Genomic DNA, 21,462 nt, shown 5'->3' with positions numbered 1-21,462 from the left:
CTAGAAACAAAAGCTGGTCATGATGGATTATATGATGAAATGCTAGATATATCTAAGCAACTATTATCTATGAATTTTATTAATCAAGACCAACTAGATGATTTTGTTTTTAACTATGGTAAATAGGTGAAATCATGACTACGTCCATGAGCAAGCTCACAACTTCGTTGATCAGGGAACCTGCTTTGCAGATAGGTGAAACCATCAGGGAACCTGCTTCGCAGATGACTTCATCCATAAAAAATGTGGAAAAACAACATCAACAACAACAATTAGCTAAAGAAGTATTCAGTCCTCGAATAACAAAGTTTAGAAGAGAAAGAATAATACCATTATATAAAGATGAAACATGGTAAGCTGATTTAAGTGATAAGTCATCTCTAAGTAAATACAATAATAATTATAAGTTTATATTAACAGTTATAGATATATTCACAAAATATGCATGGGCTATTCCATTAAAGAATAAATCTGGTTTATCTATAACTAATCGTTTTAAAACAATCCTATCAGAAGGACGAAAACCAGAAAAGTTATGGGTAGATAGAGGTAGTGAGTTTTACAATAAAACATTTAAATCTTTACTTAAAATATGAAACCGGCAAAGCCACTTCAGGGATAGAGCTATATTCTACTTATAGTGATTTAAAGGCTGTGTTTATAGAGAGATTCAATAGAACAATTTTACATATATTAAATAAACCAATGTTCATCAATGGTGATGGTAATTGGGTAAATATATTAAATGATGCGGTCATAACATATAACAATAACATTCATTCAACAATTAATATGACACCAGTTGATGCTTCTAATAATCCTGATAAAGTTAAATACTATATCAGTGAAACTGCTTCGCAGACTAAATCTACCAAAGCAACACCCAAACTTAAAGTTGGTGATTATGTTAGAAATGCAGATAAACGTAATATCTTCTCTAAAGGTTACACTTCTAATTGGAATAGGGAATTGTTTAAAGTTAATGAAGTTCTAAAAACACAACCACTAACATATAAAATAGAAGATATTAATGGTGAGATAATAGAAGGTAAATACTATGAACAGGAACTATTAAAGTCCGAGTTTGACTTTGAATCTAATAATAAAGTTTTAGAATCATTAGACATAATTCTTACTGTAAATAAATACATGACAAAAATTAGATTCAATCAAGCTAAACAATCAATATCAACATCAACAAACAACTTAACACTAAGTAAGGCTCGTGGGTTATTCCTAGAAGATAATGATAATATTGATATGAAGGATAACTGTAAAATTACGAATATACATCCTCCGATAGATGAAAAAGATGTTGTTAATAAAGAGTATTGTGACAATAACTTATTATCTTCCAATACTAAAATAGACATTTTGAGTAAAAACATAACTGAACTAAGAAAGGGTGACTTTGATAAAGTTACAACTAAATGAAACACAAGTTAATGATGAACTAATTAATGAGTTTATTGAATCAACAAATGAAGTCAGAAATACTGTTAAGTTTTGTAATAAAGTTGCTGCTGATACTATCTCTAAGTATATTCAATTAAAAAGAGAATTTGATAATAATAAGTTCAATCAGAATATCACTAACGTACAACTAGATGAAATGTTTACTACTGGGCTAAAACAATTTAAAGAAGTTAACAAAAAGACTAATTCTTTTATAGATGAAGCCCTTTTAAAGAATAAAACGACAATAGTACAATATATAATTGCTATACTTTTACGAAGTACGTTACTTGATAATAAAGAGAAAAACAGACTTGAGATGCATTATGCTTTTAAACAAGAAGATATAACGAAAGACATAGAAAGTTATTTTACTACTGAAAATGAGTCAACCAACAGCACCGATTGAGAGATTACTATATCCAGATTTGTCATCAGTATCAGCAAGATTGATCCGCGAAGCGGCTGAGAAACAGATCAGCAATGCTGCAACTGCCAATGAACAGTTGATAAACGAAAAAATCCAAGCTAATAATAAATTTAACAATATTAACATTATAAAAGATATTAGAAATTATTATGAAACTGAAACTAATAACTATAATGAGAAATTAAGTAGATATAAAAATTATATTAACGTAGCTGAGATAACAGAAATAGTATTATCATCTATAGCAACAACTGCAACAACAACATCAGTTGCATTAACAGGTATAGGATTACCTTATTCTATACCAACAGCCTTTGCTACAGCAACTGTTTGTGGTTCATTATCGAAAACAATTAATACTAAAATCAGAAATAAAATTATAAAGTATTCACAAATGTATATTTTAAGTAAACAGTTTAGTGATAAGTTTAATAAACTATATACTAAATCAATGAATAATAATAAAATAGATAATGATGAGTATAATGAATTTGTTAAGTTATATGAAGAATATAAGAACAAGAAAAATAAGTTGAGTATTTTGTTAGATTAAAGATATTAGTGTTTAGTAATAATATTATTCGTATTAATATTTATCCGCGAAGCGGTTACACCGATCAGGGAACCTGCTTCGCAGATCGATAATCATAAATATAATATAATCATAATCATAAATATAATATAATCATAATCATAAACATAAATATAAACATAATCATAATCAAATAATTATCTTTTCTTTGTACCTAAGTATAACCCTCTACCTTTCTGTACTACTTTTATACCTTCACCAGTAGTTGCAAATTTAATTAAATCGGGTGTGGCTGATAAAGCAGCTCTAGGGTTTCTAGATGCAGCTGCACTTCCTATTTTACTTGCTATTTCTAATGCTCTTACTGGATTATTGGCAACCTTCTTTCCAAAGTTAACTGTAGCCCTACCAACACTTTTAAAGAAATCTTTCAATCCCTCTGCTTCTATTGTTGCATCAGATACTGTCATTGATTTATTCCTTCTACATTTAGTGCAGGATCCTCTTAACATCTTAGTACCTTTTGAAGTAATAGCTCGACTTATATTATTAGTACCACTATAATGTCTACCTCCAACACAATATGAATTAGTTTTGAACTTATTTAAAAGACTCATTTCTATATATAAAAAATAATGGAAGTTAGGAAGTATAATCCTTTTGTTGTTATTAAACCCAAGCCTAAGCCCAAACCCAAGGTTAGGTCTAAATCTAAACCAAAGCTTGAAGCTGGAGGTTTATCCAGGATGGATGGAGTCCTATCTCTAGAGAATAAAAAAGAAATTAGATATTATTTATGCTAAAGGTTTTTTTAATACTAATAAGAAATAGTTAGGTATTAACAAGAGTAACAATTAGAGCTGACTAGCTATAAGTATGAGTATAAGTATATGGTTATGTATAAGTAAAAGTATATAATTATAACAATAACTATATTATACTATAATTTTAAATTATCGCTAGAGTTATATCTAAAATTATAATTATCGCTAGAGTTATGTCTAAAATTATAATTATATCTTTGACTTAAATTATATCTACCATCTTATTACCATCACTATTCACACTAATAATCTTTCTAGTTAATACTAATGCATGACATATAACATCTGCAACTGCAGCACTAAATTTAAAATTAAGTTGTATTGGTTGTGGACCTATATGATCACTTTGATATCTAGTATCAAATACATATATTCTATAACTACTTTTGAATGTTCTATGATTTATATATGGTTTTATATTATGTGGTAGCCCCTTATAATCTTTATTAAAGCTAACAATCTCTGTAAAAGCATCACTATAATTATTGGTTCCATAATTAATATTCATTCTATCCTCAGGATAAAACTCACTACCAATCTTACAATAACATTCAGTAACATTCATTATATGAAATGTACTTGCATCATGAGTTTGTTCATTAACATTATTTTTTTCAAAACCAAATATTATATATTGTGGTCTTTCCATACCACTTTCCATACCTAGATCAAACAAGAAGTTAGTAGCATTGGGTACATTCTTATAAAATGTCTTTCTTTCATAATAACTAAAGTCTACATTATTCTTTTTACTTAAACCCTTTTGCACAATAATTCTATTATCATTACTAGGATCAATACTAGGCACACACCATGATATATCTCTAATTTCTATATTACCATCATTAGCAACTGCACCAGGATTAGCATTAACTCTAAATAGAGCTCTATCATTATTATTTCTTTTCAATATTAGTTTAAATCCTAAACCATATATAATCTTTTCTAAATCCTTTACGAAACCAAATAGATCACTCATCTTAATAATCATATACATATGACCTCGTTCTGCGGCAATATGGTCACCTTTAAGTTGACTATCTCTATTTCCTTGATTTCTAACAAAACCACTCTCATATTCATCATTGGTACTAGTTAATAACTTATACATCAATAGATTAGGATGACAATGATCTATATATTCAATAGTCCTACCACCACTAGTTTCAAGCTTAATTGAACTAAACAATGCCATCATACCATAATTAACTAATCTGATATTACCATCATTAGGAAATATACCACCAACATCATCTGATACAACAAACTCTATCTCTAGATATGAATCACGTAAATTTAAATGATTCTCATCTCTATTGAGAATGATATTAATATTAGTATTAACCGTATTCATTGTTGCTAGATTATTAGGTTTATATTTTATAATCTTACTTTTATGTATATCATTTTTATAACCATAAGTTGTATCCAAATTAAAATCCATTTTTATTAGTTAAAAAAATGACAGACAATTTAATCTTAAGAGAACTACAAAATATACACGAAGCTTTAACTAAAACTAAAGAAGAGCATACACTTAACTTTAGAATGATAAAACCAACAGAAAAGTTTAACTTTCGTGAACCTATACTTAATACAACAAAATTAGGTTTAATTAGATTATCTGTTTATAATTCAGTGTTTAATGTGAATAGGAGAAATAATCAATTCCTATATGCTAGTACTGTTATAGAAGATGATGAAGCTTTACCTCGGGCTCTTAGCTCTGACCCTAACCTTAACCCTATCTCTACCTCAAGCCCAAACATTAAATCTATACTTAATTATAATTATAAAGGAATCCCGTTGCTATATTCAACTATTGCACCGGGAGCATATGAGTTAACTGATATAGCAGACTGACATTCATTGCAATATTACACTGGAGCTAAAGATAATGGTAAAGATACAGACATACTATATACTTTTAATCTAACCGAACCACCAGGCTATTTGAGAAGTATTATACCAACTAATATCTTATATCAAAATGTAACTAAAGATAGAATAGATTATATTGAATTTCATATTAAAGATGAGCATGGAAGACCTATAGACTTTAATGGTGATGTATTAAGTTTTACTTTACATCTGACGTAGTCAGCAACTTCGTTGATCTGACGTAGTCAGCTGGGCGAAGCCCCATCAGTGAAGCTGCTTCGTTGATCTAGTGTAACTAGCAGACCGGGGGTCCATTTGATTTAGATACAAACTTAACTACAAAACTCTCCGATCCCTTTTAATTCTTAATTTACCATTAATATTTTTATTTTTAGTTATATCAATGACAACAAATTATAAGGCTATTTCCATACCTTATTACATATATTAGCAAAATAATTATTACTAAGTTCAACATTATTAAAGAAATCTTGATATATAGATATGAGGACTTTACCTCTTTGTTCAAATAAAATAAATAGATTACAGTTCTCTCTAACACTCTGCCTATCCAGAGAGAACAAGTTTTGATTAAGATATATCATATTGCAATTATTATGTCTACCTCTTCAAAAGTATTCATTAATAACTGGTTCTTTGGCTCTAACATCATCGAATATCATTAGTTTCTTTAAGTCTTTGGGTAGTTTATCGGGAGATGGTAAATCTTTTATATCTTTAATAAATTCAACATCTGCTCTTGGGTTTATTCTTTCTATACCATGGTACTGATCACCAGTAGGTCCAATGATGTATAGCTTATCAAAGTATATACTAGGTAGAATTAGTTTTTTTTAATAAGAATGTCTTACCATATTCACTAGGACCAGATATTATACATCTAAAGTTATCTGGGATGTGGCTTTAGTAATTATATCATCATCATTTAACCATGAATATAGATCATCATTTATATTAAGAGATTGGTGAATTTGCAAACGAGCTTCGATCGTGGTTAACCAAACAACTCTGTTGAACCGCTTCGCGGATTGGTGAAACCACTTCGTGGATACTGTTAGTAGGACTATTACTATTGTATTTACTCCTTTGATTTTTTTCAAATAGATCTGCGAAGCAGGTTCCCTGATATATAAAATTATCTCTATCATTATCATTATCATTATTAGCAAAGCTACTTCGTAGATCATTATCATTATCATTATTAGCAAAGCTACTTCGTAGATCATAATCATTATCATTAACTTTATCCTTATCTTTATCACCACCTCTACTACAACTTAAACAAAAACACGCATTATATATTCCTGGATATTTACATTGATTAACTAGAATATTCAAAGCACTTTTAATTCTAAATCCTCTATCAATAAGATAGATCATATATAAACAATAATCCCCACAATAAGATTCATCATATTGTTGTATTCTTTCATTAGAGCCTAGATCAACATATTCTTCTAGGAATAATGGTGGAGTTTCTACACCAAAACTATCAAAGTAATACACAGGACCATCTTCTCATAACTAAAACCCAATGTGTACCTTCAGTTGGATGTAGATTTACAATAATGTTAGAGTTAGGTTCACTTACCATTTCTGGTTTATCATCTCATTACAATTTTAATTGGTGTTAGACTTATATCTTTGCCTATATCTTTTATTCTGATATCACTCATAGCATTATTATCAATATTAAATTTATTATTGAATTCCTCAAAAGTTAGGATAAGCATTTTTATTTATATAAATTTTATATATAAAAATGGATAAAGGCGGTATACTTTTTTTTCTTATTATTATAATTGGAATTTGTTATATAATATATGATTCAATACCAAGTAAATATACAAAACTAGAAGAAAGCTTTGGTGGTTATATGAATAGGAGTCTAGTTAGATTTGAATATGAAAAGTCACCATTACATACTATTGTTTATGGTGGAACTGGTACAGGCAAAACATATTTTATTAGACAATATTTAAAATTATACTCAGTTCAAAATCAAGAACAAGACCAAAACCAAGACCAAGCTAAAAATATAGTTATAGTGTGTAAAGATGACAGAGACTGGATAGATCCTGAGTCTAATAAGTTTTATACTGGGTTTAATAAATGTGATATAAATATGATCACAAAAAATAATATGCATAAATTTCAAAATTGTGTAATAGTACTTGATGATATGGGTGATAGGTTAAATAAGGATATAGCTGATTATTTTACTGAAGGTAGACATTATAAAGTTCAAATGATTGTAATGTGTCATAAACCAGCTCAAATAATTAATACAGCAAGAATGAGTTGTGATACTATTTATTTAACAACTTATAATGGACCTGATCTATTTAAAAACTTTAATGAGATATATAAATGTGAACATGACTTTAGTAAAAATAATTAGTGAGTTAAATAGTAACCATTATAATCGTACAGATGGAATGTCAGATGAACTTCGTTATGGTATAATTAAATATAATAAAAAGTAAAATACTTTTATTATTATTAATAGCAATAGAACAATGATATATGATTCAAGAGTTGGTTTCCTTGATTTAAAAGCTCTTAGTTTAAAATATAAGTTAGAAAGATAAGATATAAAAAAACTTATAGCATATATGAAACCACTCATGATAAATGCAACAGATAGAAATGTTATTAATCACGATAACTATATGTTCTCTTTTAATAAACTTCTTAAATTAAATAATATTAAAATACAGAATGATGTTTTAACTAAAGAAATGATTATGGGAAAGGGTATAAAAAGTTTATCAACTATTGGTGGAATTATAAGCTCGGGTTTATTTATATTTAGTTATATTTATCCTGATATAATATCAAGAAATGCTGGGAGTGTAGCAATGGGAGCAAGCACAATGTTGAGTAGAGTAAATGCATTAGTTAACGTTGGATATGGAGAAGAGTTGGATGGAGAAACACGGACAAAGTCCGATCCACGAAGTGGTTACACCAATAATGATCTGCGAAGTAGTTTGGTAAACCACGAACAAAGTTCGTTCACTGATCTGCGAAATACAATACAAGAAGAATATATAAATGAAGAGATGGGAATTTTGAATAGAAAGGGAGGAAGGTTTTTAACCAGACTATATGGAAATAATGAAGAATTTAGAGAAAAGATTATAAATTTTGTTAGAGATAAAAAAGAATTAGACCATGAATTGATTTTGGATAAGAGATGTAAAACTAATACACTCAATACGTTAGGAAATAATTATTTAATAGAGTGTATCACATCTAAAGATAATACTAAAGATTTAATTGAAATCATGGCTAAATATTATCAGAGAATTGATTAGATAAACATTAGTTTACCCTTATATAAATGCTTTTAAAATGTTTAGAGTGTAACTATAAATATGGAAACATTGCTGTTTTAAAATATCATTATGAATCATGTCATAAAGATAAAACTGCTAAATGTATGTGTGGTAATATAATACTAAGTGGTATTTGTGCTAATAATTTTTCTCCATGGGGTTTTTCTTTAAAAAATGAATCTAGTTCTAGCTCTAGTTCTGGTTCTGGTTCTAGTTCTATCTATGACTCTAACTCTAACTCAGACCCTAACCCTAACATTAACCCTAACCTTAACTCAGATCCTAACCCCAACCCTACCCCTAACCTTAACCCAAGCTCAAAAGTATTAAATAGATGTTGTAATAAGTGTAACTTTATAAAAAACACTAAATAATTTTGATGAGGGTAAGTATACTTGTAGAAATTGTACTTCAGCTAAAGTTAGTTGTCCATATTGTGCTTCTGTTGTGAGATATGATGGGATAAGGGCTCATTTAAAGAAACAACATCCAAAAGTAGAATTAACTAGAGGATTTAGTAGAAATCTGGGAAGCAGTTACACTGATCTGGGTGAGAAAACAATTAATACTAGAGCTGTAAGTCCATTAGTTATTAGCCAAACTGGGGATCTTCGAAGCAGTTATACTGATAGCTGTTCATGTAAATACCATAATTTTGTATCATTTCTTATTAATAATGGAATAAATATAGAAAAAGTAAAAGAAAATATAAATTTATTGAAGAGTATAGATAATTTGAAATAAAAACTATAAAAAAAATTTAAAAAAATATCAAAAAGAGGGATCACTCTTTAAGAGCGAAAAAGAGCGATCTTTTCTACTGGGGGATCACTCCGAATAAGAGTGAATCACTCTTTAAGAGTGAAATGTAAATTTTGCTTTGATTTTTTGATTTTTTTTGTTTTATTTTTTGATTTTAATTGATTTTTTTATTGAATTTAGAGCTAATATATAGTAGTGGATAAAACAAGGGATTCAGCCAATAGCAAAATTTGAAGTTAAAAGGTATAACTAAAGCCACTATTAAAAAACAGATTAATTTGGAAGATTATAAAAATGCTATATATGGGGGTGTAAGTAAATATGTAACTAATTATACTATTGATAGCAAATGGCATAATTTAGAAACTAAGGAACAGTATAAGATAGCTATAGATCCATTTGATGATAAAGGCATTAGAAATAGTAATGGTGAATTTAGGTTCTATCAGTGAAAAAAAAACACTTATCACTGTGTTTCCACCGATCTCAGTGTTTTTTGACTGTATACCCATCACAGTGTGTCCCATATACAGTCTCACAGCAGGGGTCATCCTTTTTAAGAACTGTGAATTTGGTTTTTTTTCATCTCACTTAGTTTCATAGTATTTCATCAAAGTCGGGGGACGTTCACTGGAGTCAGTGAGGAAGGAACCCCAAACCTTCCGTTTGCTAAAGCAACTTAACTAGACTCGATGATTTAACCACTACACCAAGTGAGACAGGAAGTTTTAGTTTTAGATCGATTAAATATTGATTTGGGGGGATATACGAAAATTTTTATTATTTTAATATTTCTTTCAATTTTTGTTCAAGTTTTTCGCAAGTTGGTTTTACGTGCTTTTTACACGGTCTCACTAGTTTTATACTAGTATCTGGGATACGTTCACTGGAGTCAGTGAGGATAGAACCCGAACTATCCGTCTGATAATGGTTAATTACCAGCTTAACTCTGTACTAGTGGCTTGCACTAAGTGAGACAAGAAATGATAGATTTAAAATATAAAAGAAGTGAATATAGAGTAGTGGATATATAAAGGGAATTAGAGTAATGTGTATATGGGTACCGTATCGCGGCTCTATGTTGCGGAGGTACCCATATACACATTACTTTGGTTGATGTGCCAGTGGACATGAAGAAAGTTTACATTAAAAAAGTATATTTCCATGTAAAGATTTGCTTTATTTATATAGGGTTTTGCAAAAAATATTGCGGGCTTGCTAGTTTTTCAATGAACTCGCCAGGTAATTTTATTCCTGGTCAATTTAAGTGATCTAATTTTTTTTACTGGAGTGCTTGTTCAAAATTGTTATTGTTCCGACCCACTCGTTGGGGAAGAACTATATACTCAAATGGGTTCTTTTTTCAAACAATTTTGGCCGATCAATATATTCGTCGTAGAGAATTGAGATTGGTAACATTAGAAAGCTCCACCAGCGCTGAGCATGGAATTGAAAAGATTTTAGATTTTCGTTTTGACAGGATGTTATGAGCTTTTGGGAAAAGTAGAGTGAGTTCCGTTGTTTTTATTCACATTTTTCGTCATTTTTGACCAAATTTCCTTCAATTTGCTAAAACTTGTTTATTAAGTAAGTTAGATTGAAATTGATACCCTGCCCTTGTATGCCATAGTAAACTCGGAATAATACACACCTTTTTGTTCCGACCCCCACCTTAGTGGGGAGGGAGGAATATATACTCAAATGGGTTTTTTTTCAATGATTTCTGGCTGATCGATATATTAATCGTAGAGAGTTGTGAGACGTATCATTAAAAAGCACGTAAATCGTAGAAAATGGAATTGAAAAAAATTATTCTAACTTTTTCTTTTACAGGGAGTTATCGAGGTTTAAAGTTTTATGAGTATTCGACAGTTTTTATTCAAATTTTTAGTAATTTTTGCTAAAATTTGGAACAATTTTTCTAAAATAACTTATATTAAACTTTAACTGATTTCTTGTGTTTTGCCTTCATTTTTTTGCAGTCTGATTGCTAAGTCTATCAATTCAAAAATTGAAGTGGCTTCTTCAAAAGGTTTAAATAAACTTGAATAATGCATTCGGCTGTTAGCTAGCTAAGGTCTCATGTCCTTGAATGTGTTTCTTTCAAGGAAATTTCTGTGATTTTTGAATTTGTTAATTTCTTTTTATTTTCTTCTGTCAACTTTAAGCTTATTCTCAGTGAAAACAGATGAAACTTTCTTTCATTTTAGATACAAGATAATTTTTGTGACGGACTTTTTAAAATCGGCTTCTAGGTTTTGGTTCTACGAGTTTTCATCCAAAAAAATTTTTGTGATTTTTGTGCATCATTGCCCATTTTTGCTGTTGTTTTCGTTTCATTTGAGTATTGTCACATTACTTAGGAATCTAACTGAAGAAGCTCTAACAGTTTTGTAATCGAACATATTTATTATTTTCATAACATATGGATTTAAGCGTTGTGACACCGTTCTCTTTCGGAATGCGGCAGAGATTTATATGTCTGCTCTATACTTTTTTGGTCGTATGCCAAATATTGGGAAATTAAAGTTCTCAGTGGTCAATGGTAGAGACATATATGAATTTAATAGCTGATATCGGTATTTAGCTAATAATTTTTTTGCCTTTCAAATTTAATTTTTACAAAACACAAACTTTTTGTCCTGGTTTGAGTTTTCTTTCTTATTTTACAATGTAGCATCAGTTTCCTCAAGTAGCCTCATTATTGAGAGATTTCTTTGATATTTTGTTGAACCAAAAATGTTTTTTCTGTAGTTTGAACGTTTTGACTGATGTCTTCGGATCTTAGAAAATATTTTTCAGTAGAATTTTTTGATTTTTAGATACATTTCAATATTTGTGGTTCTTTTTGCTGTCATTTTGAGGTAGTTGTTTTACTAAAAAAGACTCAATGATGTTCAAAATAGACGCATATTAAGATTTAATTTTTCGCGGTCGATATTTTTATTAAATTTAATGGCTTCAACACTGTGGTTTCGTAAATTTGTTCGTGACGTTTTTTAGTTCTGCTTGTAATTTATGTTGTTTTATAGTCTTAAGACTTAGTCTCACTAGTCTCACTAATAACAGGCGAAATTAGTTTTCGAAGAAGTTGCAAGGCAAACTGTCTACTCTTTTAGTAGAAAGCTTGTGTTGGCTATGACTGTTGAAGTCATTTGTTTTTAAAAAAAACTGCCTATCTCATTTTTGTTAACTTGTAGCTAAGCATCTCTTTAGACAAGTCACATCTCTTATCCACTGAACAAAAATTTGCTCCTTATAACGGTGTTATTGTCCTCAACCGGTCTTTGTTCTTGGTACAACCAGTTTTGTTAAAATATTCGTGTATTTTGCATATCCCTCCATTTTTGTAGGTTATGGTTTTCTTTTCAAAGTATCATAGTAATGGGCGGCCCTCTGATCATTTGAAAAAAGCGAGCCAGATTTTTTAATGGTTTTTGGCGAAGAGCTTAAGGTTTAATTGCCCGGGAAATCGTTTTCGTGCAAATCTTTTTGTGCACATATTGTGCAAATTTTTTCTTTTTGCCTATAGTCAATCTTTTTGTAGTCTCCTGACATATCCTGGATAAAGACAGGTACCCATCGCGCTCTATAGATGTATAAAGAAACTCTCATTGATTTCAATTCCTGCATAATTTTCTAATCAGTTTGACATTAAGAAGCAATAAGGCAAGATTTAAAAAAAATGAATACTTAATATTCGTAATTATTTGATTTTAATCGCCTTTTGGTTTGGTATTCATATTATGGTAGTTACAGGTCTCATCAGCCCGCTTAGGTAGATTGTTTTATTCATTTAGTAGTTTGTTGAACAATTTGTTTATATGTTAATTTTTTAATCTCTTCCTCATTTGGTAGACAATTAAATGAAGAATGTAGATGATCGGGGTCGGAACTTTATGTGCGAACGCACATTACCGAGCCTCCTTGTTGTTAAAATATAATATCTAGTTGGCTAATTGGTCACAGGCTTGAATCGTAATTGTTTTATCGTACACATTTTTTTGTTCATATGACTCAACCTCAACAATAAGAATTTTCAACGATTTGTTTCTAGGTAATGTTACGAAATTTCCTAATTGGTTTCTGACTCTTATATATTTGTTGATTTTGTAGAATTTCTGGTTTCTTTTTAATTTATTGCAATAATGGTAGAACTCAGTGGCTTCGAAGGAAAGCGCAATTGAATATTGTTTAGATTTTAATGTCAAACTTATGATTTTAACGGCTTCACGGCCATTTTCGCGCAAGTTTGAATTGAATATTTTTGTTTTTGCTGGTATTTGTTCTTCGTTTTGTTGTCGTATGACGTACACTGGATAATAACAGGTCTCAATTGCTTCCTATGATTGTATAAATGAACATTTTAGTGACATAAATTCATAACTGATAATTTTAATTACTTTGAAACTAAATGTTTTCAAAAATAGATTGTTTTCTGCTCTTCTTTGCTCTTTTCTGCTCGTTTTTTGTCGAACTGTTACACAGTCGCATTGAGGACAGATCCCATACATTTTCTAATGAAGTATAGCTTAAATTATTTTGTATATGTTTTATTTGATGCGAGTTTGATTTCAATAATCAAATTTTTTTAATATAGACATCGAGTTTTGGTCGTAATTATTGTTTATTTGATTTTTATGATAGTCTTTTCTAGCATTCCTATTAACAACAAGTTCCGTCGGCCCTCTAACATGGCATTTTTTATTCCATTAGTCGTTTGTTGAACGATATGTATGTTTTGAACGTTTTTTATCTCTTCCTAATTTGGTAGACAATTAAGTGAAAAACGTAGATGATCGGGGTCGGAACTTTATGTGCGAACGCACATTACCGAGCCTCCTTTTTTTGGTACCGAATCGAAGAGCTTTTCGATTGATTGTTTTCGTAGATCCCGTTTGACATCTTTATGGTCGAGTTTCAAATATTGACTTTTCTGGTTTTCAAATTAATTTTCAATCTCTCTGAAATTTTGTCTCTGTTCTTGAACAATGTTATATAAGACAATATGTTTTCTGTTCCGTTTTTTTAAATCTGGGTAATATGTCCCTGGGTTTTATTGGCACGAGGGTATTATACCGTTAGTGTTTTTCATCTATTCTGCTCCCTCCCTCCCCCCTCAGCTTAGTGCACATATAACCTTTGCGCTTCCCAGGCGAACGCGTTATTTTTACATAGCAACCTGCTCTATAACCCAAAATTTGTAAGTGGGGGCATGAGAAACTGAGGCTGAGGCCAGAACCCCTCAGCTTGAGTTATCTACAACCAAAGCCAATACCTCGTTCGAGAGCAATTTTCGGACGGTAGAATTTAAATGTTAGTAATCGCTATCGTTTATATCAACGAAGCGTATTTTTTCAATCAGATAATGACATTTCCTAATATATTCCTTCAGGAGTTTCGAGAAAGAGCATGAGCGTTGCCCCTGGGGGCGGTGGTGGAACGGGAGCTGGTGGAAGACGCCAAACAGGTGGCGGAGGAGGTGGAATAGGAGCCACTTCTATGGACAGAGCCATGGATGAGAAGGAGGCTCAGTATAATAAATATGGACTGACTTCTGTGTCCGTCAGACTGTCCATGCTATTCGCAGGTAGAGAGAATTTTGTAAATTATTGGTATGAAAGCATATATTGGTTTAAAATTCCTTTCTCCGTAGCCTTTGTTAAAATCAGTATAATAATTAATAGCAGTAATATTAATTAATCTTTGAATTAATTATAATCAGTATAATAATTAATTCAAAGAATATGAATTGTATCGGTGCGCTGTCTTTTTTATTATTACGACTCGAAGAGGAGTATTGGAGAAGTCCTTTTTTTAATCAATTTTATTGGAGTGATTTTGAAGCGGGAAATGAAATGCGTGAAAAAATTTGGGAGTGATTTTGGTGCTGAACAAAAGTGAAGAGCGGAGTGGAAAAAGAGTGTTTTGTTTTTGTTCATACCGCTGTTTTTGAGAGAGCGAGAAATTGATGTGTAAAAAAATTTTCTCTAAGCGAGCAAAATTTTTCTGTTCACGTGCGGCTTTTAAAAGCAGTTTTTTGCAACTTTTGATGGTTATGAGGTTTGATTATGATTTTGTATTAGTTTTAGGCTTGTTTTGATGGGAATTGAAGGTTTCAAGTAGTAAATTTGAGTTTAATGCTAATTTGGAGGTTTTTGGTCAGTTTTGCTTAATTTTTAGATTAAATTTAATGATTTTTAGCCTATTCTTTGTTTTAATGCTTTAAGTGGGATTTGAATAGAAGTTTGGTACATAAGGAATATTCAGATACCAATTGACTAAAGTTTTCTTGGTATAAATCATTTTTTTCTTCTGAAAATTGACAGTAAAATTGAGAAACTTTAAACCATTTTTGTTTTTTTTTTGCAGTTTTTATTTTTTTTAATCTTAGACAAGTTTCTTTGCCTATTATGACTTGCCCATTGATTTGCGCGCTTTTCATTGCTCTAATTGCATAGGAGCTTCACTCGGCTTTATGTTTCCTTGTGCTATTTAAAAAATTGGGGCAATTTTCCTCTTCGAGTTGTTTCCGGAATTCTTCCGGCTATGTTTTAGAGTGAGAAAACGGTGTTTGAATAAAAATTCGCTTTCTCGATAATGAGTTTTCGTTCACATGCGGAAATTTCACTTTGATTTTTACTGTTTTTTTTTATTTTTTGGATCGGATTTTTTTTCTTAATGGTTATCCCAATCCATTCATTACTCATGCTAGACCTAGTTTACTTGTTTAAACCAAATTTCACTTTTTCTATAATTGTTTTTTGTTCACATGCTGCAGTTTAACTTTGTTTTTTTAAACTGTTTTTTTTCTGATTTTTTTAATAATGGTTTTCCCATTTCACTACTAGGTCTAGTCTTTTGTTTAGTCATTGAAAACTCTTTGAATTGTACGTCAGGACTTGTCCTGCTATGTTTTTTTATCGTCTAATAGATTTTTGTTTCGTCTTATCCTGACTTCTTGGAATTGACTTTTTCAATGACTTCAGTGACTTCTACTGCTTTGCAGTTAAAATTTTGTTCGTGACGTCATTGCGTGACTTCCTCACTCAATAAATGACTTCTGAACTCACTTATGGAACTTAAAATGTTATGAACATTTACTAATTAAAGGTCAATAGTATGCATCTAAGTAGTGCCAAACTTATATGCCCTAATTCCTGAGTAATAGATCCTTGAGTTTTGGATTTCGAATATTAATTTTGAAAAAGCCCTTAGGGCTTTTTCCTTATAGAGCGTTTGTGTCTCATAAAAATGACAGTACAAATCTAACCCAAAAAGTCTAGTGGTCTATTAAAGGACTGGTTGGTCAATCTGTTTATCTTTGTTCTTTAGTTTTATTTCCATGGAAGGCCACAAGCGTCTATCGCGGTTATTTTCTGGCAATCTGCCGGCTGTGTTTCCGGTTGAACTATTCAATCTGTTGAAGTGCTCGAGGCACCTTTAACGAGATCGATAGAGCAAATGTGTCTCATAAAAATGACAGTCCGATTCTAACCCATAAAGTATAGTGGTCTATTAAAAAGCTGGTAGTCGATCTGTCAATCTTATTTCTTAAGTTGTTTCAATTCATGGTAGGCCACATGCGTCTATCGTGGCTATTTTCAGGCAATCTGCCGGCTATGTTTGCAGTAGAGAGCAGGGGCCAAAATTAATTTCCTCAATCTTTTTTATTATACTGATAACGTTCCTCGAAAGCTTTTACCAAAGTGAACAATTACAGCTTTGATTTCTTTAATTGAAAATTTTGAAATTAATAATTTCTTCAGAAATAAGGATTTTTGTCCTGTCACTGAAGAATGGCTCTTTCATCGGTTTTTTGGGTGTTTAGGTCTCCGATCGGTTACGAATCGTCTGGACAGTGGAATGGACGATGTGAGTGATATGTTTGTTACCATCTCAGTGGACGAAGATCTCCTCAATGAGCAGCAGAGACAAGCACTCAACCCTATGAGCATCAAAATTGAGTCCACAAGTTCCATGCCCTACACACCTCTCAACTATTCCCAGCTGCGCAAAAGGTAGAATTTTCAATTTCACAGCTCTGGAAGAAATATCTTGAATTGAACACGGCAGTGCCTTCATAATAGAACTATGTGATGCTACAGGAAATATAACGAGTGAAAAAAATGCAACTGATAGCCATGGAAAAAGAAACTGGAAAAAGATATTTTTTCACTACTACTAAAAATAAAATTTTACAGTTTAAATAGGTATGTATTTTTGTATCTTTTCTTCTTTCCGGCTTTCGTGTTGCCAAATTGACGTCAATAAAGTTAATCGCGACTGTTTTCCGACAATTTCTGCAATATTTTGCATTTGTGCGTTTCTTGAGTAGTTTTTTGTTGAAGCTAATTTTTATCGTGGTAAAATGGTTTTGCAATTATCAATTTTAAATAGATTTTGTATCAGAAATTGGCTTAAAAATTTGGGCGATTTTGTTAACAGCCGCAAAGCGATAGTGAGGCTATTATTAATCTAATCGTAGCTTTACTATTCCAAAAGTTTCAGTGGTACTCGGGGCTGTCGTTTTTGAGATCTGTTCAGTTTTTTTCAACTTTTTGCTGTGAATAAGAAGTCAAATTAGAGTAGTGAAGCTGCAATAGTGAAAGGAGTGAAAATTCGTTTTTGCTCCTTTTATTACTCCATCGTTTCTAAAATTACTACTCTAATTTGACTTATCGTTGACAATAATAAGTCGAAAAAGTGAACAGATCTTTGATAGACAGCGCCCCACTGCAATGAGACGTGAAGTTTTGGGGCGTAAATTTTTTCTGGCTGGTTTTAAATGGAGCGAAAAAAAGTGTTCGAACAATTTTTAGGTTTTTTGAGAAAGGATTTAATTCAAACGGGCTGATTTGATTTCTTCACTTTTCCATCTGCTCGAATTCTTTTTAAAGGTGGCGCATGCAATCTAATGGTGCATTTTTAAAAATACATTTAAGGATTTTCAACGTTTTGTATGTCTTAGCCACTAATTGTTTTCATGGAATATTGGAGATTTTTTAGTTTCGCCAGTTTTTGTAGTTCTTGTCGTCCTGTCTCTTAGCTTTTTCAATGACTTGGGTTACGATTGGCGTTATTGGAATCACAATAATATAAGGTCGCATGGGAACCAATAAGGCATAACCTAATTAAAGAGATTTAAAGTTTTATCGATTTTTTTTCTTCTCTTTATGTTCTATCGCTCAATATAACGACATCTCAATGGCTTATCTAATGAGGTCTATTTGAAGGTGTTAGCTGTTTCAGTTCTAATCTAAAATTTTTATGGAACAATTTTGTTCAATAATTATCGCTGATTTTTGGAATTTTGCATGTGTTCATTTTATAGTCCATTGAGTCTTACCAGTTAATGTTATTAATGGAAGATCATAATGACTCTGTTATTCAGCATAATAGAAGCTCTTTGATGCTTTGCATTTATATGAAACGTTTAATTGCTCTCGAAGAGAGGCAATTATTGTAGATTGTGTCTTTTTTATGAAAATTTTTTGCTCGACCTTTTTTTTCGAGTGACTTTTACACCCTTGACTTTTCGCGTATTATGTGATCTAAAGTTCTCTCACAATTTCAAGCAGCTAAAATCGATTGGCGGCAATTTAATATTTAAAGGCAAATGATAAGTGCGCCGAAGTTGGTGTCATTTTTCACTTTAGATCTTATATATATATATAATATATATATATATATATATATATATATATATATATATATATATATATATATATATATATATTATATATATAGACCTCTATTGAGGTTTTTCGAAGCCCCTCTGGTGAATTTCTGAGTCCCATTTAAGCTACCCCCCCCCCCCCCCCCCCCGATAGTGAAAGGAGTGAAAATTCGTTTTTGCTCCTTTTATTACTCCATCGTTTCTAAAATTACTACTCTAATTTGACTTATCGTTGACAATAATAAGTCGAAAAAAGTGAACAGATCTTTGATAGACAGCGCCCCACTGCAATGAGACGTGAAGTTTTGGGGCGTAAATTTTTTTCTGGCTGGTTTTAAATGGAGCGAAAAAAAGTGTTTGAACAATTTTTAGGTTTTTGAGAAAGGATTTAATTCACACGGGCTGATTTGATTTCTTCACTTTTCCATCTGCTCGAATTCTTTTTAAAGGTGGCGCATGAAATTTAATGGTGCATTTTTTAAAATACATTTAAGGGTTTTCAACGTTTTGTATGTCTTAGCCACTAATTGTTTTCATGGAATATTGGAGATTTTTTAGTTTCGCCCGTTTTTGTAGTTCTTGTCGTCCTGTCTTAGTTTTTTCAATGACTTGGGTTACGATTGGCGTATCTTGGAATCACAATAATATAAGGTCGCATGGGAACTAATAAGGGAACTAACCTAATTAAAGAGATTTAAATTTTTATCGATTTTTATTCTTCTCTTTATGTTCTATCGCTCAATATAACGACATCTCAATGGCTTATCTAATGAGGTCTATTTGAAGGTGTTAGTTGTTTCAGTTCTAATCTAATATTTTTGTGGAACAATTTTGTTCAATAATTATCACTGATTTTTGGAATTTTGCATGTGTTCATTTTATAGTCCATTGAGTCTTACCAGTAATTCCCTTTACCTTTTGATCACGTTTTACATAAGTCACGATTTTCACGTTTGACCCGCGACTTTTCTCACTCAATGTTTCAACTAAATGGACTTTAAATTTTTTTACTCATGGAATTACGCAATGTAGTCAATACGGTCATTGTCAGATGAGCATAATCAAAATAAACGGGATAAAGTGATAAAGCCCGGTCATTAAGTCAGAGTGCAATGGGTTATCAAAGTTTATTAGAGCGATTGCTAGCTGACATTAATATTACGCTAAGTTTTCAGTTTAGAAGCTGAATTAAATATAGGTTCAGAATCTACCTGAAATTGCGCACTGAATTCAAAACAATTAGCAAAAGAAATTCTGTCAATTTTTATCTCCCGATTTTTTTTTCTGTTTCAATCCCGATGTGCATCGTCCTGCGGCTATTTTCCGGCAATCTGCCGGCTATGTTTAGAACTTCGATTGACACTACTTGTTATCAGTAATTATCATTAATTAATAGCCGCCCTCATCTTCTCAGCCCGCTATTATTGCGCTCGTATTTTTTTACTTCGTCAAACTTTTTTTCGCTTTACCATTTTGCCGCTTTTTTGACATTTTGCGTGAAATCTTTTTGACTTCTCTAGGCTAGTTTCTCTCTTCTCTCATTCTGCTTAAAGTGTATTTGAACATCAGTTGCTCAGCAAAGCAATTCAAAATGAGTCGGTATAAAAAATTGAAGTCAGAAATAGAAACGGGATAAACCCATAAAGCCCAATTTTAGATGCCCGCTATTTGAACGTCGTTCCTATAAGTCTTAGTTACCACCTCTAATGGTTATTGGTGTTGATAGTAGCCCCTGTAGCCTCTCTCTAAGAAACAGAAGTATGTTCAACTACGAAATGCCATCAAATTAATTCGGACTTAAAAAATGTTTTTGTACAAAAATATTTTTTTTTCAATATATTCTATTCGTTCAATCCCAATCATGCTTATTGGAATCAACGGCGGCTATTTTCCGGCAATCTGCCGGGTATGTTTTTTTTAGTTTTATCCGTTTTTCTAAATTTTGTGTTTTCCTATTTCATAGTTTTATTGATAACTTTGAATATCTCTTTAGTCAGACATGAATAATTTATTTAATGTGTTCAAATAAGGTATAATAGTTTCAACGAATTTGATAGCATTTGTTCTAGATTTGAGTTTTTTTCAATTTTTGCGTTCTTGTACTTGTTGGTCTTATTTCTTTATCTCATTAATAAAAGGTCTGATGGATTTTATTTATCGAACAACGTTGACCGCCTCAATTAGTAGCTAATACTTTTCTTTGCTTTCGAAAATTCTTTGCTTTCGTCAATTTTCGGCCGTGCATGTTCCTCGTCTTTTAGTGTCAGTTATGACAGGTCTCACTGCCATTCTATTGTGAACTTTCTAAGGTTTAACCTTTTTAATTTTTCCAGTTTGTAGTTCTTTTAATAGCCGCCCTCATCTTCTCAGCCGGCTATTATAGCGCTCCTATTTTTTTTACTTCGTCGAAGAAAAAAAATATTTTGCTTTACCTCATTTTGCCGCCTTTTCAACATTTTGCGTGAAATCTTTTTGACTTCTCTAGGCTAGTTTCTCTCTTCTCTCATTCTGCTAAAAGTGATTTTGAACATCAGTTG

General features: G+C 31.2%; 1 protein-coding gene across 2 annotated transcripts in view; it reads left to right on the top strand.

The window, feature by feature from the left end:
* Positions 1–21,462, top strand: part of LOC142348835 (uncharacterized) — a 199,139-nt gene that overhangs the window by 123,279 nt on the left and 54,398 nt on the right. For both annotated transcript variants that reach the window (XM_075400369.1, XM_075400368.1), the window contains exons 10-11: positions 14,642–14,836; positions 17,078–17,267. In XM_075400369.1, coding sequence (XP_075256484.1) covers positions 14,642–14,836; positions 17,078–17,267 — 385 coding nt within the window. The remainder of the gene's footprint in view (positions 1–14,641; positions 14,837–17,077; positions 17,268–21,462) is intronic.

The sequence above is a fragment of the Convolutriloba macropyga genome, chromosome 10 (assembly GCF_964194025.1).
Source record: "Convolutriloba macropyga chromosome 10, txConMacr16.3, whole genome shotgun sequence".
NCBI classification, from domain to species: domain Eukaryota; kingdom Metazoa; phylum Xenacoelomorpha; order Acoela; family Convolutidae; genus Convolutriloba; species Convolutriloba macropyga.
The sequence above is the reverse complement of the archived record's forward strand: the minus strand, read 5'-3'. Positions and strand labels throughout refer to the sequence as shown.